Genomic DNA, 19,582 nt, shown 5'->3' with positions numbered 1-19,582 from the left:
TCTCTGTCTTTCTTTTGGTTAAGTAACTCATCTCTATAATCATTATTAAATTATCTATATGCTTAAAATAATTTACAAAACCAAAGAACCAGCTCCAATGCCAACTATTGGTACAATTTCGACAATATTTTTTTCATATAAGAACTCATGTTTCCTAAATATGTCATTCGATGCTCACCTGTTGCCTGTCCCACCCCGACTTTCGAGAGAAATTTCAAAAACTATTTTAAGGTACTTTCTTTATGAGGTGGAAATGCTTATCAGCTCCAACAACAATGGTTATTTCACCACTTCTTTTCATTTCATATGAAACTTTATGGTCTTGTGGTGAAGGTCCCACGTTGGCGACCTCGGACGATGAACTTTCAACCTTCGTACAGCTGTTGTGGCGCCATCTACCCACAGCAACCCAAAGTCGTCAGACTCACTTGACGCAGCAACAAAAAAAAAAAAGTGACGCAGCAACACAAAGCCGTCAGACTCACTTGGCGCAACAGCACCAGCAATCACTCACACACACGCTACTCAAATGCTCAAATGGGTACAGGCGCATTAGACTCGACAGCTAATAACATCGTCACTAAACAGCCATATCATTCGTCTCACCTCCGACTCACTGGAGGGAGAGTCTGTGGTGAAAGCGTATAAGCCAGTAAACAGCTACGCTACACGGGCAATTGCTTTTGAATTGTGGTTATGTTACTCGGCTGCCAACCACAAGGTTCCATGTTCTATCCTCGCGCATCACATACCGCTACAATCTCTGTAGAAGTAATCAATGATCACCTCTCCTTGACATCGCTCATTACTATTTTCTAGAGATGGTGCGAAATAAAATGCTATCTGATTCTAGAGCCTCAAAACTTGGATCAGTTTCTCCACAAGCATTGGTTAAAAATCATAGCTCCCCAATTAAAATATTCAATGATAATTGTGTAACGTAAAATAAAACGTTTTTGTATAAAATGTAGTTCATCAAAATTGGTTAATGTGACTTAATTATGCTATTAATATGGCGGGTAAGAGCTAGTCACTGGGAGGTTATTGTATCAGTCTTTGTTAGTAGCCATGAAAAATTTTATGAATTAAGAAAATCAGTGTATAAATGTTTCTGAAGTTTTATGTTGAAAAATTGTGAAAATATTTCCCTTCCTTAAGTTTTTTGGATTTAGCACATCTGTGCTACTAGGGAAGGGGGAAAGAGTTTCAAATATTATATGCTTAAAATATGAGGCTTTCAGGCATGATGCTTGATCGCGAAGTGAACGATATCATATTCTTTTAGTACATAAAAATATTTTTATGAATATATTTATGATCAAATGAAATGAATTGCAAGATCCATTATTAAATGCCCTTTATTTCTTCTTGTTTTCCTTACACCACCGTAACTCAACCACACTAAGTCTTCATTCATTCATCTTTTGATGCCAGATTCCAAAGTCTGTGTGATGAAGTATTAATGGCAGCACTTCTTACAGATACACAAATACATTAATAAACAAACTTCTTAAATACCCTTCTTACAAATCTTAAAACAAATTTCCTTTTAATTTAATTCTGAATTGTATTTCTTCTTTAATTATTCATTACTTGAGAATTAAATTTGATTTACAATAGAATATTTACCTTGGCATTGCAATTCTGCCACCTTCGTAACCAATTCTGAAAACTTCACTGAAGCCAATGTCCAAAAATCCTTTGATAAGAATTGCAAAAATTCCAATGAACATGAGCAACGCTTGGAACAAGTCAGTCCACAGCACAGCCTTCATCCCTCCCTGAAATAATACAATTTTACATAGCCAATTATAATTTGTTACGCAAGCATTTGTTTTCATGCCAAAAATAGTTTTTCACATTCACTTAATTTAATTTTTCTGTTCGCTTCAGTCTTCCTTTTGTATTAATCTACAAGATGTATCCTTACTTTCTCTTATACAAAGTATACAGAAAATATTGTAATCGTACAAAATATTCTATATTCTAATGTTCTGTATTCTAATTCGATAGTTTGATTAATTTCCGCGTTTCAGACCGCCTTGAAACCAAGAAACATATTTTAAAAACACTTTGAGCTGTAAGAATGAAATTTGGCACATGGAATTACAATAAAACGACAAACAGTATTACATTTGTGTGGATTTTTATCAAATTTTCAACGAAATCATCCATAAAATCCAGTCTGGCTAGTTGTCCTAGTTTAAGCCAACTCTATAGCTACAAAACACAAAACGCTATGTAGATAAAACTTGGTACACAGGTTTAACATCTAAAATATAGACACTAGCGAACCCGTCAAACATTTGGTATCAACAAGCATTCCCTCATGTATATAAGCACTTGTTTTGTGTCAAATTTTGGTGTCAATTGGTCGGGAAAAAAGCCTCCAAAATAGATATTCTCGCAATTGATTCAAATAAAACGCTGGATTTATGCCAAAAATCTAAGTTTCTTTACTATTGTTCTCAAATGCTATGTGAAGCATTTTCGGCCTTACTCAAGGTCCATAATTTTATATGGCAGAGGAGGATAAACTCTTTCTTTAATAGAATCTGAGTAAGTTTTGGGAGACCATTCCAAATAGTTTTACTCTTGTCTTCGATTTTAGAATAAACTGATGAGAAATAAGAGCAATTAAATTTGATTTCCTGTTGTTTAAAGAAATACTAAAAGATAATATAAAATATTAGGAGAATGTTCTTACCAAAGTACAATAAAACGTGCAAACTATCCCAACTGATAGAACAGATGTCCAGGTAGACAAATTCGTGACTGCACTTAATGCGAGAGCTGGGGCGTATAAAACTACAGACATGTAAAGCATCTGGAAAGAAAAATGAAAAATTTATACTGAAATTTTCCTGGACTATTTTTTGCTAACATTTATGATAAATATATATTTTTTTATTATAAACAAATTTAGTCATGCTTTGCCTTTGCATATTGCGTATGTACTTAAAAAACGTGTGTAAATGTAGAACTAATCAATAAAATAAATTAATAATAAAGATGAATCCGTAAGCGAGTGTGTGTGTGTGTGTGTGTGTGTGTGTGTGTGTGTGTGTGTGTGTGTGTGTGTGTGTGTGTGTGTGTTTGCGCTCTACAAGACAGAGATCCGAATTTCATACAGACATACTTTGGAAATGGGAATGTGCATCGTAGCAATTCTCATGATTTTCATTCTAATTACTTGAATTAAAGATTTTTTAATTATTGCTTTCACAAATATTACAGCACAAAATAAAATTTTATGTCATTTGAAATCTTAGATAATTAAAATTTTAATAACATTAATTTTAACTATTTTTCATTATTTTTTTTTAAATATTTTAAGTAAATTTCACAACAGTATATCCAACTAATTTAAAACTCAATAAAGCTCAAAGCATTTTCGTTGTCGGTGCAGTTATTTCATATTAGATGTTTATCCCATTGTTGTTAGAAACGAATAATTTTAATACAGATAAATTTTTAAAGCATACTTTAAATGAAATTTTGAAACTGTATTGCACTTGAAATTAAAATTTGACTTCATAAGTAGATGAAATTGAGTTGAAATGTCTTGGGATTTGGCAGAAAATTATGAAAATGAATGGTGCAATGAATCAAGCCTTCTAAAACTTCTTAAGTAATACGAGTTCCATATCTATAAAACTTTAAGATCAAAAATACATTGCTGAGGAAGCTATTCAGACAAAAGTACAAAAAATATTTAATTAAACCTTTCAGCAAGCATTCATTCCGACGGACAAGCTGGTGATCAAAGTTGGCTATTTCAAAATATATCAGGATTTTCTGGAAAGATTATATTTTGAAACTGATTTTGCGATTTTCGTTTTAAAATATCTCTAAAAATATTTTCTATGCTATTTATTATGATTTCTAATATTTATAAATTATATCATAATCAATATCTAATTATAATATTTCTCACTTATTTGCTTTAGATAATGATTTTTATATGGGTATAAATAGGGAGGATACTATGTTTTCAAATAAGCTTAAAAATTCTATTTTGTTATTATATGCTAGTAAAATTCTATAAATTTGTCGAAAAGCACATGTATCATATTACGTAATATACTTGGAAAATAATTAATCATAGATTTGTTTAAAAACGAATAAATCCGTGTAAGTCACAATTTTAAACTCTATTATAAAGACATCTTAAGCTTCAAGCCGTTACGTTTTAAGTTCAGTGTTCTTTTAGACAAAAGTTGTATAAATAGCGTTCTTTATTTATTTCCTAAAAATTAAATACAGAATTTTTAAAGCTCTGGAGATTATCAATTCAAACTCTGGGAAAAAAATAATCCTTATGCAAAATAGGTTTTCAATAATCGCCAATAAATTTGATAAATGAATCGTTCGTGGAACCAAAAAAGATATATTATCTCGTAAAATTTTACTATCGGAATATATTATAAATTGCGACTGGAGTTTTTCCTACGATATTGAAGTTAAATACAGCATTCCAAAATTTCAATAACAATGTATTTTCCTTCTTAGAGATAAAGCGAAAAAATCTTATATTTCCTAATAAATAACACCAAATCTAAAGATTATATTCTCTTTTCTATAATTAATTCAAATATCCAATATCGGGTCCATTATTTTATTTAAACTATTAGGATTTTTTCAAAAAAAAGTTTGTTAACGCTTATTAAAAATTGAATAAGAAGTTTATAATTGTATATAAGTACACTGGTGGACAAAATTAAGAGATGGAAAGCATTTTCGCACATTTCTCTAAAAATACCGAACAAAACCTGGACAGTTCATTGCCATATATGGTCACTGTAGTACTATTGGCCCTGAGATAAGTTTACGTATTCTTGTGGGCGTTGCTAAGCCAGCAGGAGGTATAAAAGTCCGCATCGAGCTGTTCATCTCATTCCACTCTTCAACACAGTTGCAGATTTTAGGGCATTTTTTGAATAATCGTGTTGTTTCTTGCTGGTTTTTAGGTGAAATGAGTGAACATCATCGTTTAGACGACGGTATGAGGTGGTGAATTGTGGGTATACTTGAGGCAGGCCAGTCCCAAGCTCAGGTTGCTAGGGAATTGGATATAACACCAAGCGTCATTTTCAATTTGTGGAGTCAATTTAAAACTAGTGGGACAGTATGCAGACGACCAGGACAAGGTCGCCCGAGGGCTACAACGGCCAATGACGACCGGTATTTGTTCGTTTCAGCTAAGCGCCAGAGGACGCTACAGCCACTCAATTGTCTAGGGACCTCGCGGCTACTACAGGAACATCAATTTCGAGTAAGACAGTTTCCAGAAGACTCCACGAAAGAGGGCTGTATGCCAGGAAGCCCGCTATTTGCATCCCACTCACTCCTTCCCACAAAAGAGCGCGTGCAGAATGGTGCAGACAACATCAGAATTGGACACAGCTTCAATGGGCTAATGTTCTCTTCACCGATGAGTCCAGATTCAGTCTACAACCTGATTCTGGACAGTTATTGATATGGAGGGAACCTGGAACCCGATACCATCCCAGCAACACTATCGAAAGGGACCATTATGCTGGTGGAGGACTCATGGTTTGGGCAGGGATCATGCAAGATACCCGCACACCGCTCCATGTGTTTGACAATGGTTCCGTGAATGCCCAGAGGTACAGGCAGGAGGCTCTAGAGCCCTATGTGCGTCTTTTCAGGGGCGCTGTTGACCCTGAGTTCATTTTTATGGATGACAATGCGCGACCACATAGGGCTCTCATGGTTGATGAGTATCTGGAAAGCGAGGACATTCAACGAATGGACTGGCCAGCCAAATCCCCTGACCTGAATCCTATTGAACATGCTTGGGATGTTCTTGGGAGAGTTACTGCGATGCGCCAACCTTCCCCCAGAACCATTCTAGAGTTAAAAATTGCTCTGGTGGAAGAATGGGAGGGTCTTCCACAACCCCTCCTTAACTCCCTTATTAACAGCATGCATACTCGTTGTGCATACTGTCTGTCTGTCAGGGGTGACCATACACCATACTAGAGGCAACACACACTGTACAAGCCTCACTTTTATTGTCATCTTTTATCCTTAAGTTCAGACAACATTGGATTTATTGGCAATAGGTCTTGCCAGTGAATGGCACTTTCATTTTTGTTTTGCATACTTTATTATCATGGTATAAGCTATATCCATACCATATTTCCTTTATTTAAATTCAGTATCTTTTGAGATATTTGGGAAAATGTCTTCCATCTCTTAATTTTGTCCACCAGTGTATATAATAATATATAATATTTATATAAGTATATAATTGTTTATTTTTAAATTTATCACTTTAAAAAACTGATAAATTTTAAGGAAAGATCATAAACTTTTAATTACAATTTAAAAACAAAGATTTTTAAACTTTAAATTTCTAAAAAGGAAAAATATATTAAAAAATCCAAGTATTTGACAATTTATATCCAACCACAGCAAAACAAAACATACTATTCGCCAATTCCAAAAAAAAAAAAAAAAAAAAAAAAAAATAGGGAGTAGAGATTTAGAATTCCCTTAATGATCAGTTAGCATTCTTAAATGTACTTTTAATTATTCTTACCGTTTGCACCACGAAAACCACGGAAGTAAAGATTCGAGTCAATTTCCCAAATCGTTTTTCTAAGTACTATAAATAGAACATGGAACACAATTTACGAAAATTGTATAAAATTGTTAATTAAAAATCATTTACAGTACACTCCCAAGTATCTGGGTCGCGATTATTCGGCTTCCATACTATCCGGACTAGTTTTTTTTTTATCGTAATTAAATTAGACGTTACAGAATTTATGTTAAAATGTGAACAGTTTATATCTTTAGCTTACTTTTTTTTCTCTAATGAATTCTTAAAACTTACAGTGCAGTATATATACATGTATAAACTACCAGTACAGAGCATTCCATATTAACTCAACTCGTTACAGGCAAATGCTTTTATGATTCACAGGGCCTACGAGTTCTCAGATTCTACGAATTTTGAGATAAATGGAAGGCTTAGTTCTCAATAAAAAGTGAGGAAATACGTATTGTAACAATGAGTTTTGGTATGAAAACTTTTTCTTCTGGTTTTGGTGTGAAAAGAGATGAGTTCATATAACTCCGACCTATTCAGCGTTTTTATTATTCGGCCTGTCCTTCCGCACATTAGGCCAGATACCCGGGAATGTACTACATTTTATGAACTTGAAACATTGTTTAAAAAGCTTTTATGAAAATCGCACCGCTTGAAACAGCTGTACAAAATAAAATGAAGAATTAAATTAAATTATAAATGCTGTTCCAAAGTCTATATCTTTCTTTATATGTAACAATCTTTAAAAAAATCAAAAATCAAAATGCAGAATACAGGAATTTTTCATACGATTATTACTATACTTATTTAAGAGTTTAAAAATATATAAGATGAAAAATAGTGATGAAAATAAACATAAATAATGACTTGATATATAAAAAAGCACATAATCTGAAAAAAAAAGCATAGCAGAAAAATGTGTACTTCATATACAGTGCGCGAAAAAAGTATAAGGACAACATGTAATTGCATGAAAATATGCTTTATTTCCATTTCACCTAAATGAACTTTTTATATTTCTTACTTCTGCTGCATAAGTTTGTGATAACACTTATACCACATAAAAAACATAATTTAGCTTCAAAATATTGATTTTACAAAATTTAACATTAAAGGAAATAAGGAAAAAATTATAAGGACATGTTGTAAAATACTTGAAAAATGTTTCAATAATCAAGAAAACTACCTTTTTTTCAATCACTTGAATAAGCCGAGAGGTCATAGATCTTGAAAGATCTTTTAACATATCCACAGATATTTTTTCCCAAGCTTCTTTGATAGCGACGACAAGGTCTTGTGTACATTGATGCTGTGTACCGTTTTTATAAACTTCTCGGGCTAGAAGTCCCCATAAGTTTTCGATTGGTTTAAGATCGGGACTTCTCGCCGGCCAATCAAGTAAATTTACAGAATTAGCTTCAAACTAGAGTTTTGCACTCGTAGAAACACGTATCGAAGCATTATCCTGCTGAAAAATATAGTCCCCTGAAGTAATTAGTGGCGCTTCAGGTAATAAACTTTCTTCGAACATATCAACATACCTGTCCGAATTCATTTTACGGTTGATAAATACAGTTGGAGTGGTTCCATTTGCCGCAAAAGCGCCCCATGCCATAACCGAGCCACCACCATATTGACGCCTGGAAAACACTTCCTACGTCTTTCGCAGATCATACCAAAAATAACGAAAACCATCAGGTCCATCAAGATTGTACTTTTTTTCGTCCGAAAAAATTACATCAGCCCACTTTTGACCAAGAGAAATATATTTTTTGGCAAAGTAAACTCTTCTTCTCTTATGATGATTTGTAAGAAGGGGGTGTGACACTAATTTCCCATAAGAAACTTGAGGATGTTTACTCAAAATATTTTGAACAGTCTTTGTTGAGCATGGTAAACTCAAATTTTGTCTAACTTCATTTGCGGTTTCTCTTTTCTCGCAAGCTCTCCTTACAATCATTCTTTCTTGTCGACGAGTGAGAATTTCTGGTCTCCCAGTTCGCTTTTTCATACCATACATCCCAGGATTTTTTTAAAAATTATAAACCACCGTTTTAGATCTCTTGATTCTTTTTGAAATTTCCTATCCACTTAATCCACATTCTCGAAAAGCAACAATTTTTCCTTTTTCAGAGTCAGAAAGTTGAGTTCCTTTAGGCATCGTTTAAAAATTCACACTGAAAGTCGCCGAATGGGAAATTCTTTTTGCAAATGAATCTTTTAACTCGGAATTGTCATTTTATGCTTTCAAGTATGCAAATTTTTAAATAATTACTGGAGAAAAAAGCAATGTCCTTATACTTTTTTTCCGTTTTCATTTAGGTTTAAAAATTAAAATTAAAATTTTAGTAGATTTAAAATTGAAAATTTTAATTACTTTACGAATAAAATATTTTAATTTTACTTCTATTTTTGTTGCAAAAATTTGCATACGATTCTGTAAACAAGGCTTCTAGATTTGGCGATTTTTCGCGTGTCCTTATAATTTTTTCGGGCACTGTAATATAATACAAACAAAAAAAATTTATAAATCGGGAACAAAGCGTTAACCCTTAACTGGGGAGGTGAAATTTTAGGATTGTAGCAGTTGCATTACTCTTATCTTATCTTTTGGATACTAGATGGCGATGCCTCATTAGGCCATCCCATATGTCATCCCATAGTGCATTGCGATTGTAATTAGAATGAGATGTGATGCTGAACTGCGAAGCTGTTTGTGCTTGTTTAGTGTGTGAATGTGATTATTAAAAGAAATGTTCCTAAAAACATTCGTTCTGTTGCTTCCTGCGTGGATCATAATAATCTACATACCACCACAGAATTAGATTCTAATTAATACATTAGTATAAAAAACTGCCAATATATTTTGCAGATATTTTTCTTGATATATAGATATGTTTTAGAAATTTTTCAAAATATATTATCATTGAAAAAGAAAATGCGTAGGAATAAACGTTTTCTTCTCAAATTACAGATTACAATAAATAATATTCTTGGAAAAACATATTACTTTTTACTTTTTAAATCATATTTATTTTTAAAGTATATGAAGGTATATAAAACACAATATAATATAAAATTAACCAATTATATGAAAAAACAAATGACAAAGGGTAAAATTTGCCCTTTCTTATCGGTTTGTGTGACTTTCATAACAAGGTTCTCTAGGGCATTTTAAACATACAGGTAAAGAACTAGTATAAAAATCATCCTATAAATTATGTATATATATTTCTTGGTATATTAATATATTTAAAAAAATTTTCAAAATACATTATTATTAGAAAAATTAATTATGTCTGAACATACATATCAAAATCAGTTGAATGCGAACTTTCATCGAAAAGCTCTTCTACAATTATCCTTATCAGTAAAATCACTTTCTGCTTCATTTAAAAGCGTCTGGAGCACTGCTTCATAATAGGTTCAGTAAATTGGATGATATTTCGGGGCCCAAGTTTTAGCGCCATCTGCTAAGCCTTGTTTATTATCACTGGGACACTAACAGGGAGATGCGGTCTTAGAGACCGCGCGCAAAGAAATAACTGAATTATTTTAAAAAGCATCCAATGAAATTAGTTGAAAAAGTGCACGTGTATTGAAGGTCACAAAACAGGAAGCTACAGGGTCAATCCATTCAAATGAGTTAAAAATAGAATAGAGGTGACCATAAATCCATCGCTAGCGGTCTCACAGACCACACGTCCCCAGTTAAGGGTTAAGATCCAAAAACTGATATGTAAACACGCAAAGAATTTACAGATTCTAGCTAATATAAAAAAGATGTATCAAAATCTGACGAAAACGCCGCAAAGAAAGATTTACTTTTGACTAATGTAAAAAAAAAAAAAGAAGATTCATTATTGAGTCTTCCATTACCAATAGAAAATTTTTTATACAAAAATAAAAGAAAAGTCAAGGTAATACATTTACAGAATCCTACATGAAATGCTTATATCTTATTCAACATTTAAAACAAAAACTCATCTTACGTTAAATAAAAAATCATTATCTAGGGTAATTAATAAAATATTTTATAGTAATTATAACTTAAATTATGTTTTCATAAAATTCCCAAATTTAGTTTTAAAAGAATTCTTCAACCTGATTGAAAAATATTTCAGAATTTGAAAATATAGGGAAGTCAACTTTAAGTTTCACATGAAAAATAATTTTAATAAATAAAGTATTATCAGTAACTTACTTCATAGGCCGTACATGCACCCAACTTGAAAAAAACAGGTAAGAAAACATAAGAGGCAATCAATACACTTAAAGGATATATGACACTTGCATATGATAAATAAATTCCAAATATGTACACTTCTGCCGGCATTCCAATGACTGTGATGGCTGAAAGATAGGTAGCCATGATAGAGAAAGCAACAGGTAGGATGGGCATGTTCTTTCCAGCCAAGAGATATTCGTTCATCGTCTTCTGTTTTCCACCCGAGAATTGGAAATACACCCCGATTCCCGACGACACCACGAGCATGAGGGCGAAGATAATGTAATCCGCGACACTTAAAACAGCTTTTTCAGACCCCATCTTGCAAGTAATAATTACAATTCTAAAAGGTAAAAAAAATCTTTAATGCTATATACAACTCTTCGAATAATTTGCTTGCATATACAAGGTGATTCAAAATTTATCATTCAAATTTCGTGGGGAGAAGAAGAATATCTCAGGAAACCGATTTCACATAGGAAAGTATGTCCGCAAGCGTCATTTGCATGAGCAAAAGCGAACGGAACACAAGGACACAGTAAAGTTTAATGGTAACGAATGCGACCTTTATTCTAATAAGGTAAAGTACTTTCGTTAAAAGTAAATGCTAAAAATTGCAACCATTATCCGAACACAGGATTCACAGAGCCGTTGCATTGGCCGCCGAAAGCTTTCAAAAATGCCTGGAATATCACGGACAATGCCTGCGGCATGACCGCCGAGATATGTGGTATTAACATTACAGTGCTCCAGATCATAGCACAATTGTTGAATGTGATTACCTGAACTGAACATTCTGAGTTCAATTGATCACTTGACCACCCAGGTTACCTGATTTAACACCCATGGATTTCTTTTCGTTCTCGGCCATGAAAGACCATGTTTACGGGACCTCCATCGACAGTGAAATGAGCATTGTCACCGCCGCAGGCATTGTCCGTGATATGCCAGGCGTTTTTGAAAGTTTTGAAAGAAAGCGATTAATGCAACGGCTCTGTGAATCCTGTGTTCGGGTAAATGGTTGCAATTTTTAGCACCTACTTTTAACGAATGTACTTTACCTTATTAGGAAAAAGGTAGCATTCTTTACCATTTAACTTTACTGTGTCCTTGTGTTCCCTTCACTTTTGCACATGCAAATGACGTTTGCGGACATACTTTCCAATGTGAAATCGGTTTCCTGAGGTATTCCCTTCCTTCCCACGAAATATGCACGAGACGGTTTGAATCGCCCTGTATACATAGATAAATTTATTATTTGATATCCCGGATGAACAGTTGAACCATTTGGTTTTAAAGATTAAATGGCCGTCCAGAACGAAAACACTTCAAGAAATAGGGGGCCAGCAAGAATCAAAGAGATGTCATTGATCAGAATATGACGTGCAGATAAATCAATCTGAACACTTCATGTTTTCATTATAAACTGACGTGAAAAATAGTGTTAAAAGTTTGAAAAATGTGTTGCATATAAAAAAAAATTCTTCTTATTTATGTGCTGTTGTTTCATAGTACTGAAGCATAAATGGGTCTCTTCGTTCGCCTGTAAGTAATCTGAAATTCCGTTTCAACCCACATAGGTTCTTAATTAATTAATCATGATTAATACAAAAAAATTCTACAGTTAAAAATTATGTTTCGTTTAGCGTCAAGATCAATTGGGCAGGTAGGAATTTGGAGGTCGCATAGATAAGTTTTTCCTTGAATTTCAAATTAATTAGACTATTATGGTTGCGAATACTTTTGTTAACTTGTCTTTAACTTTTGTATAAGTCTTTATATATTAATAAAACATAATTTTATTTTTGTTTCTCTATTATATGTAATTATTTCATCATAGTGGTTAAAAAAATATGTTGTTTCAACGTACGGTTTTGACGAGCATTCAAAATAAATCTGTGATTTTTAAAAAAATCTGAAATATATTAATATTATTCTGAATGTTATTGAAATAAAAGGATGCGCGCTTCATAATATAATGCACGAAATTGTATGGTATAACGAAAACCTTCGGTCTTCAAGCAAAAGACTTACTATCACAAACAGTTTTTAATTTATCTATCTTAAGGCATTCATTTTAATACAATTTCATTATTTTTGGGGGGTTGATACAAAATCATTTCCATAAAATGAGTATAAAAATAGTTGAAATGAATTTAAAATATCGTTAAATAGATGATACCACACAAAACATTTGTTGTAGACTTAAGATTTGTATGAAAATTACAACAAAAAAGAAGCTGGGCACTTGCAATTTTATTCAATTAAATAAAGGAAATTCTCAGAAAGCAAAAATAGAATACATATATCTCTAGAATAGTTAACCCTAAATTATCTTCAAGAAAGTAGATAGATTGTACCATTGCTGTGTGCTGCAAGATAATCAGTACAATGTCTAGACATGTTGAACACTGAATTATAACATACCAGATTATTGTCATTATACAAATAAGACGTGATCTTTTTTTTATATTTTTCAGTAAGAATATATAATAAAAAATAATACTTACTTTATAAATCATACATAATAGTAATTTAGTACAAATCTTTTTTACATCATAAAAACTTATTTTACTTGAATATCAATCGTGATAGAGAATTCTGATTTTCAAAAACAATTATGAATGTCAGTGAAATGAAAAGTCTTTGCCAAGACATATTTGAAAAGATTTCTATAGATTAATCATGTTTTTTCCAATGCAATCAAGAAAAATTTTCAGCAACGAAATAAATTTAAGTATTGCTTTATGCCTAGATAAAGAGAAAAATAGCTACAATATTTTTTATTAGAATGAAAAAGTTTCTTCTTCAAAATTATAGCATGTATTCGATTGGAAATCTAAATGCATAGTTATAGAAGTAATATTTTCCAAGCAGTTTTTCATTGCGTGAACAAAGAGTCCATAATTCAGCCCTAATAATGACCTCATTATCTGGCAAAATATTTTTGTAAGAGTTGAAAGTAAGCATCATGTCCTTGGCTAAATTTTTCGCTTCATGTGCGTATGTATCCATTCATATTTTGGATCTAAAACAACCTTCGATCTAAAGTGCACCCTAAAAAATACCATTATGAAAGAGAAGATACCACATTAGCCTTTTGAAAATGAGTTTTTAAAAACCGATTAAAATGAGAGTTGCGAAAAAAAAAGTTTTTTTATATCAAAAATATTTTTACTATTTTCATTAAATTGTTCAAATGATTGTAAATTAGTATTTTCACAAAAATATTCACTTACTTCACTGCTCTAAACTTTTGATGAACCAATTCAGTGTCAGTGCCGAAGGACTTTTCACAAATAGAATGATTTGCTGCAAAATGAATGTAATAAAGAATTAACGAGTTTCGTTTTACTAAACTGTTTCCGTCTGGTCTTCTCAATTGTCCGATCATAAATCTAGTGGGCCATCTGCTCATTATAGCCGCCTATAACGAAAATATCTTTGTCTTGGACACGTATCATTTCCTATTTACCAGCTGAACTTCTGCAAGGTGTCGTAACTTCTCACTTCACATATGTCAACAAAGTCACTTTGTTGACAGACATATGCTGTCGCGAGGACAATTATTCAATCGGTTATTATATCGCGAGGATAATTATTCAAATATGCTATCACGAGGACAATCGGGTGTATATATGTAGGACAGGAGTTCCTTTTTTCTGGCTGTGATTACAATTTATTTATGCTATAATTATTGGAAACTTCTAAGCCTTTTTGGAACACCCTGCAGAATTCAATGAAAAGCTGAGTTCTTTTTGCTCTTCTGAATTTCCATTTCTTTGTCCACAGATTATGGACAGTAGGATTATCTCAAAGGAAATATCAATACTGAGAAGACTTCAGGATCTGAAAGAACAATAATAATAATAATAATAAAATTGTATTTTCTATTTGATTGTGAGATTTTGTTCCATCTTCATAAGTCTGTGAAATTTTAGAAATCAAACATTATATTTTTGTTTAAATTCGTCTTTCTACTCTATTATTAGTATGATGTTTAATGGTTTCTAAAGAGCTCATCACATCTCTTTAGAAACCAGTGAACATGAATGAAGAGTAAATAACATTTGAAGAAATACTCATTTATTACTGATCAAGTGAATAGGAATCATGGAAAGGAAATTCTTTATTTTATGACATGAAAAAAAAAATAGATTGAATTTTTAATATATATGAATCTTCTAGGAATAATTTTCTTTCTATTATCTTAGACATCATTTTAAAATGAGCTTTAATAATAAACTATGCGACTGGTTACATGCACTAGATGGGGCCAGGAGCTTTGATATGATTTCAAAAAGAAATAATATAGTTTTGGAACGTGTAATCTTATTTACTAGAAACCTAATTCCAATAATTGATAAAAATGTACAAAATTATAATAATGCAAAAAAAAATTAAAAAATCACTCAATTTGAAATATTTTAGTGTGCTACTAAGCAAAAGAAAACTTTATCATATGGGTAAAAAAAAGTTTATTTTAGAATATTAAATTACTTCTGTTTTATTAGATTCTGTGCTCTTACACGAAAATTTTATTTTCAGTGAAAAGAAAAAGGTTCCAAGAATTTTATATCCAGTTGTTTTTGCTAATTTTCAACGAATTTTCTGACTTTATATGCTCCCTGGACTGCTCGAAATAAGCTTTTTAGGGGTGCTAAGGCAATGCAAATTTCGGAGGATATTCTACCTTTAAATTTTCAAAACCAGATATATATATATATATATATCTATATATATATATACATATATAAATCTTTTAATTTAATCTGTATATATAAGCAAATTTAAGTGGAAAACTTTGGCATATTATAAATAGCAAAACGCATAATTGCGCTTTCTAAAAAATTTTGAGCATATTATTTATTGGGTGTAAAAAAATTTAGGTGTAATAAAAAAATTTTTAAAAAATCACATTTTAAATAATATTTAATAATAAAGCATCGCATTTTTTTAGAATTATAAAATATCATAGAATTTAACATAAATATACTATTAATTATGAATATTTATATTTAATTACTAGAAATAATGCTTGATTTTAATTTGAATAAGTATTCAATTTTACAATTAAACGGAATTACAAATTAAATTACAAAATTAAATAACTCTCAAAATAAAGCAAAGAAAACATTCTTGAAGACTCATTCTTCTCTAAAGTTGTAGGTCTCAAAGCGATTGCCTGTTTTGTCTATTTAATAATTTGGTGATCTGACTGGAATCCATTAATGCTTTATTCTTATCGAGAACATGATGTTGCTTTGGTTTTGTGTTTGTAATGCCTCAAAATGCACGTGCAGAAAATTGGCAATTTATCACTTTTAAGGCATTAATGTTTCACCTTTAGGGTTATTAGAGAATGATAATAAAAAAAAAAGGTTGTCACATTTGGTGACATATCGCCAACAAAAAGTTACAACTTGGCTAAAATGTCCGTCATGTACTCGATTCTTATGTCTGGCTAATAAAAGTCTAAACAGCGAGGGAAGATATCGAAAGTTATATGTGTGTGTGTGTGTGTAAAAGAGAGAGAGAGAGAAGAGAGAGAGAGAGTAAGAGAGAGAGTGTGTGTATGTGTGTACACACGCATGCGTAATCAGATAGTCACGCGAATACTTTTTTAACGAAAAAAATCTGTTCTCGAGAAAAAAATGTTTAAACTCGATTGATTTCGAAATGGTCAAAAACCATCGCTTTTCTTAATGTTGGTGATTGCAAAACATGTGAGAACATGATGTTTTTCTGTCGGTTTGATTCTACGTGACTTTAAAAAATAATATTCTATCGTGATAACTTGAAATTTTTAATAGTGTATTTCAGTTTTTTAATCTTATTCCCTTCAGCTATAATTTTATTCTCGTGGATTACATATCTTGAGAATGATGAAGATTTAATCTCAAAATCGCTGTATTGTAATTTAGGCATAATTTAACAAAACATTATGACTAACATTATAACTTTAAAGAATCCTCATCATACATCACATACGTTACATGTATTAGTATGACCTTATTTTTTGCAGTTATATAAAAATATGACATAATTCTTCTGATATAAATAACAATGACGTTTCCTTATTAATCCTTTTCTTATGCATACAATTTCATTAGCCTGTTCATAAGATCTTGAAAATTTGCTCTGATATTCATATTAACTTTCAATCCGACACCGAATTATTTTCCAAAATTTTATATAATTATCAATCATTTTTTTCTACAATTTATGAAACTCATCATCACATTCAAGTGTGCTTATTTTGTTCAATAACAAATAGAAAACTGGTAGTAAGGAATAATTTATAATAAATACAAAATACTATAAAAGTATTAGTGTTACATAAATTTACTCTAAGTAGATCTTTCAATATTGCACTTGAATAAGTTTTTGCTGAAACAGTTTTCTACAAATACAAAATTAAATATAAATTATCTTGTAGATTAATAATGTTATCAAATATATTTAATTAATTATTAATTTCACTCACGATAAATAATAATTTTTTGGAGTACTTAAATTTGAATGATGCCCAAAACAACAAAATTATGATATGAATTTTTTAACAAATTCTTTACCCTATAGCATACTTTATCCCAAATGCATTGATATTTTAGTGTCCACTTGGCAATTAATTTGCATTCTCTAGTTAGTGCCAACACATCGTAATAACATCAGAAATGAAAAAGATTATTAATTAAAATAATAATATGATTATCAAATAAAAACTTTTTCATTGAATGAAAGAAGCGAAAAAAAAATCAGTATTAAGCCGTATTTTATTCTGCTTAAACCTTCATTTGTTTAGCACTTTTTTATCTGATTGTATTTGTATTTTATCAAATTATAAACAAAAAAGACACTCAGAAAATAATATCATTAGGCATAGATGTGAATATGAATTGTTCAAAAATGTAATTTGACAGGTAAATAACACATTAAAAACTCTTTTATGTTTAAAACTTTTACATTTTTTCTAAGCGTTAATTTAGAAAAAACTTTCCAACGGCTTAATTGTTACAGTCAAAAAGTATCAGGAATAGTTAATGCTAGATTCGAAAGATTCACTAATATATTCGCACATTGATTCAAATTTAATATAAATCAATGAACAAAGCGATATAAATTGACTTTGATATGAAATCTCCCACTTCAAAGGAAACCGCAGTTGCCTCTCATTTCATTATTAGGTCATTAATTTCCCTTTTCTAAATAGTTATTAGCCAACATGATGTTAATTATTGAAAGAATGCTCATTAGAAGGTCAACCATTAAATAGATATGATTTACTGTTCAGCATGTATTATTTTATTAACAAAATTGGAAAAGAAAAATCTAATTTTCACACTGTTATTAACAAAAAAGATATTCTAAATTGCATGTTATTTAGAATATTACAGAGTTTTATAAATTTCTTTTTATTTACAGGTGTATTCAAAAGTAATGAAGAAATTTTCTAGGCATTAAAGTTTTACCCAAAATATATAACTTCTTAAACGAACTGATTCTTTTTATAGAAAAAGTTTTGTTCTTTTAATGAGATTACCTATTTTAAAAGTGATATCGGAATTATGATAGCTTTCCGAAAATATACATTGTTCTGTAATACATGTTAGAAACAATAAAGTAGCGCACACGCATGAAAAATAATATTTCCAAAAACAACTGTTCAAACGATGGTCTTATTTATCTAGACAAGATTGCGTATATATCATGACGAAAAGCAACTAATTTTCTTTCTGCAGTAATTGGAATTTGGTATACAAGTTCTTTCACATGACATCATCAAAATTTGTAATCATTATATTTTATGAAGATATTAGATACCAGGATATCAGTTATAACTGCCATGTCTAAATGAAGGCTACTTTTACGTGAACCGGAAATGAGTTTTACTCTTTTTGAATGAGAATTTCATAAAAACTAGGCACCGTAAACGTATAATTCAAAAGAAACATCTCATCCTTTCAGAATTAAGCTAAACTAAGCATATGCAGTTGCCATTTGACAGAAAGCAGCTATAAATGCTTGTAATAAACCTGAACAGAAAAGATTTTTATATGGTTATTTCCAGACAACATCCTATCCATAAATAAGGGATCAATGTAGTGGAAGAGATATGTACTGTGTCTAGAAGTTGAATAAGGTAAGGAAATACTCAATTTTATTACGTTACTCGATTGAAAAGTAAATATGTGTTCGATGTAGTATATTAGCTTAGTAAATTAGTATATATTGGCATTGTATATTAATATATATGCATTAGGCAATTTGTAAAAAATCATAAATAAAAGTTCTGCTTTTTAATTGCACATTTTTATAGAAAAATATTATTACCCGAGCTTTGAGTTATTTTAGATTTAAAAAAAAAAAGCAATTAATTTAGCTCAAGAAATTTTCAATGCAATCTGGCAAAAGTAAGTTACGATATCAAGTGTGATTTTGTCATCAATATTTTGCAATCAGTGATATTTCATAACATAAAATATAGATAAATTCTTAAATATAAGCATAAAACTTTAATCTTAAATGTATATTTGCAGGTGGGCCAAATATAATCTCTTGTAGTTTCTACAGAATTCCAGAAACAATTGCACAAATTCAATTATGACACACATTTGGCACATATATTTGGCATTCGAATGTGTTATATAAAGATTTGAGACTTCCATACATATTCAAATTGCATTTATTTTTTTTAAAAACAACTTTGAAATATAATGAGGACAGAATATGAAAATAATATTCATTCATTCTTCATGAGCAGATGATAAGAG

At 30.9% G+C, this 19,582-nt stretch overlaps 1 protein-coding gene across 2 annotated transcripts in view; it reads right to left on the bottom strand.

Moving 5' to 3' along the window:
* LOC129970868 (sodium-coupled monocarboxylate transporter 1-like) overlaps positions 1 to 14,190 on the bottom strand; it is a 30,403-nt gene extending 16,213 nt beyond the window's left edge. The window contains exons 1-5 of one of the 2 annotated variants that reach the window (XM_056084494.1): positions 14,048 to 14,190; positions 10,785 to 11,151; positions 6,569 to 6,634; positions 2,708 to 2,827; positions 1,630 to 1,781 (exon numbers count right to left, since the gene is read on the bottom strand). In XM_056084494.1, the coding sequence (XP_055940469.1) occupies positions 1,630 to 1,781; positions 2,708 to 2,827; positions 6,569 to 6,634; positions 10,785 to 11,129 (683 nt within the window). In that variant the 5' untranslated portion in view covers positions 11,130 to 11,151; positions 14,048 to 14,190. The remainder of the gene's footprint in view (positions 1 to 1,629; positions 1,782 to 2,707; positions 2,828 to 6,568; positions 6,635 to 10,784; positions 11,152 to 14,047) is intronic. The other variant, XM_056084495.1, reaches the window with a different exon arrangement.
* Between the last annotated feature and the right edge of the window lie 5,392 nt (positions 14,191 to 19,582).

This window comes from Argiope bruennichi, chromosome 1 (genome assembly GCF_947563725.1).
Source record: "Argiope bruennichi chromosome 1, qqArgBrue1.1, whole genome shotgun sequence".
In the NCBI taxonomy this organism is placed as follows: domain Eukaryota; kingdom Metazoa; phylum Arthropoda; class Arachnida; order Araneae; family Araneidae; genus Argiope; species Argiope bruennichi.
This window is presented reverse-complemented; position numbering and strand designations above follow the sequence as displayed.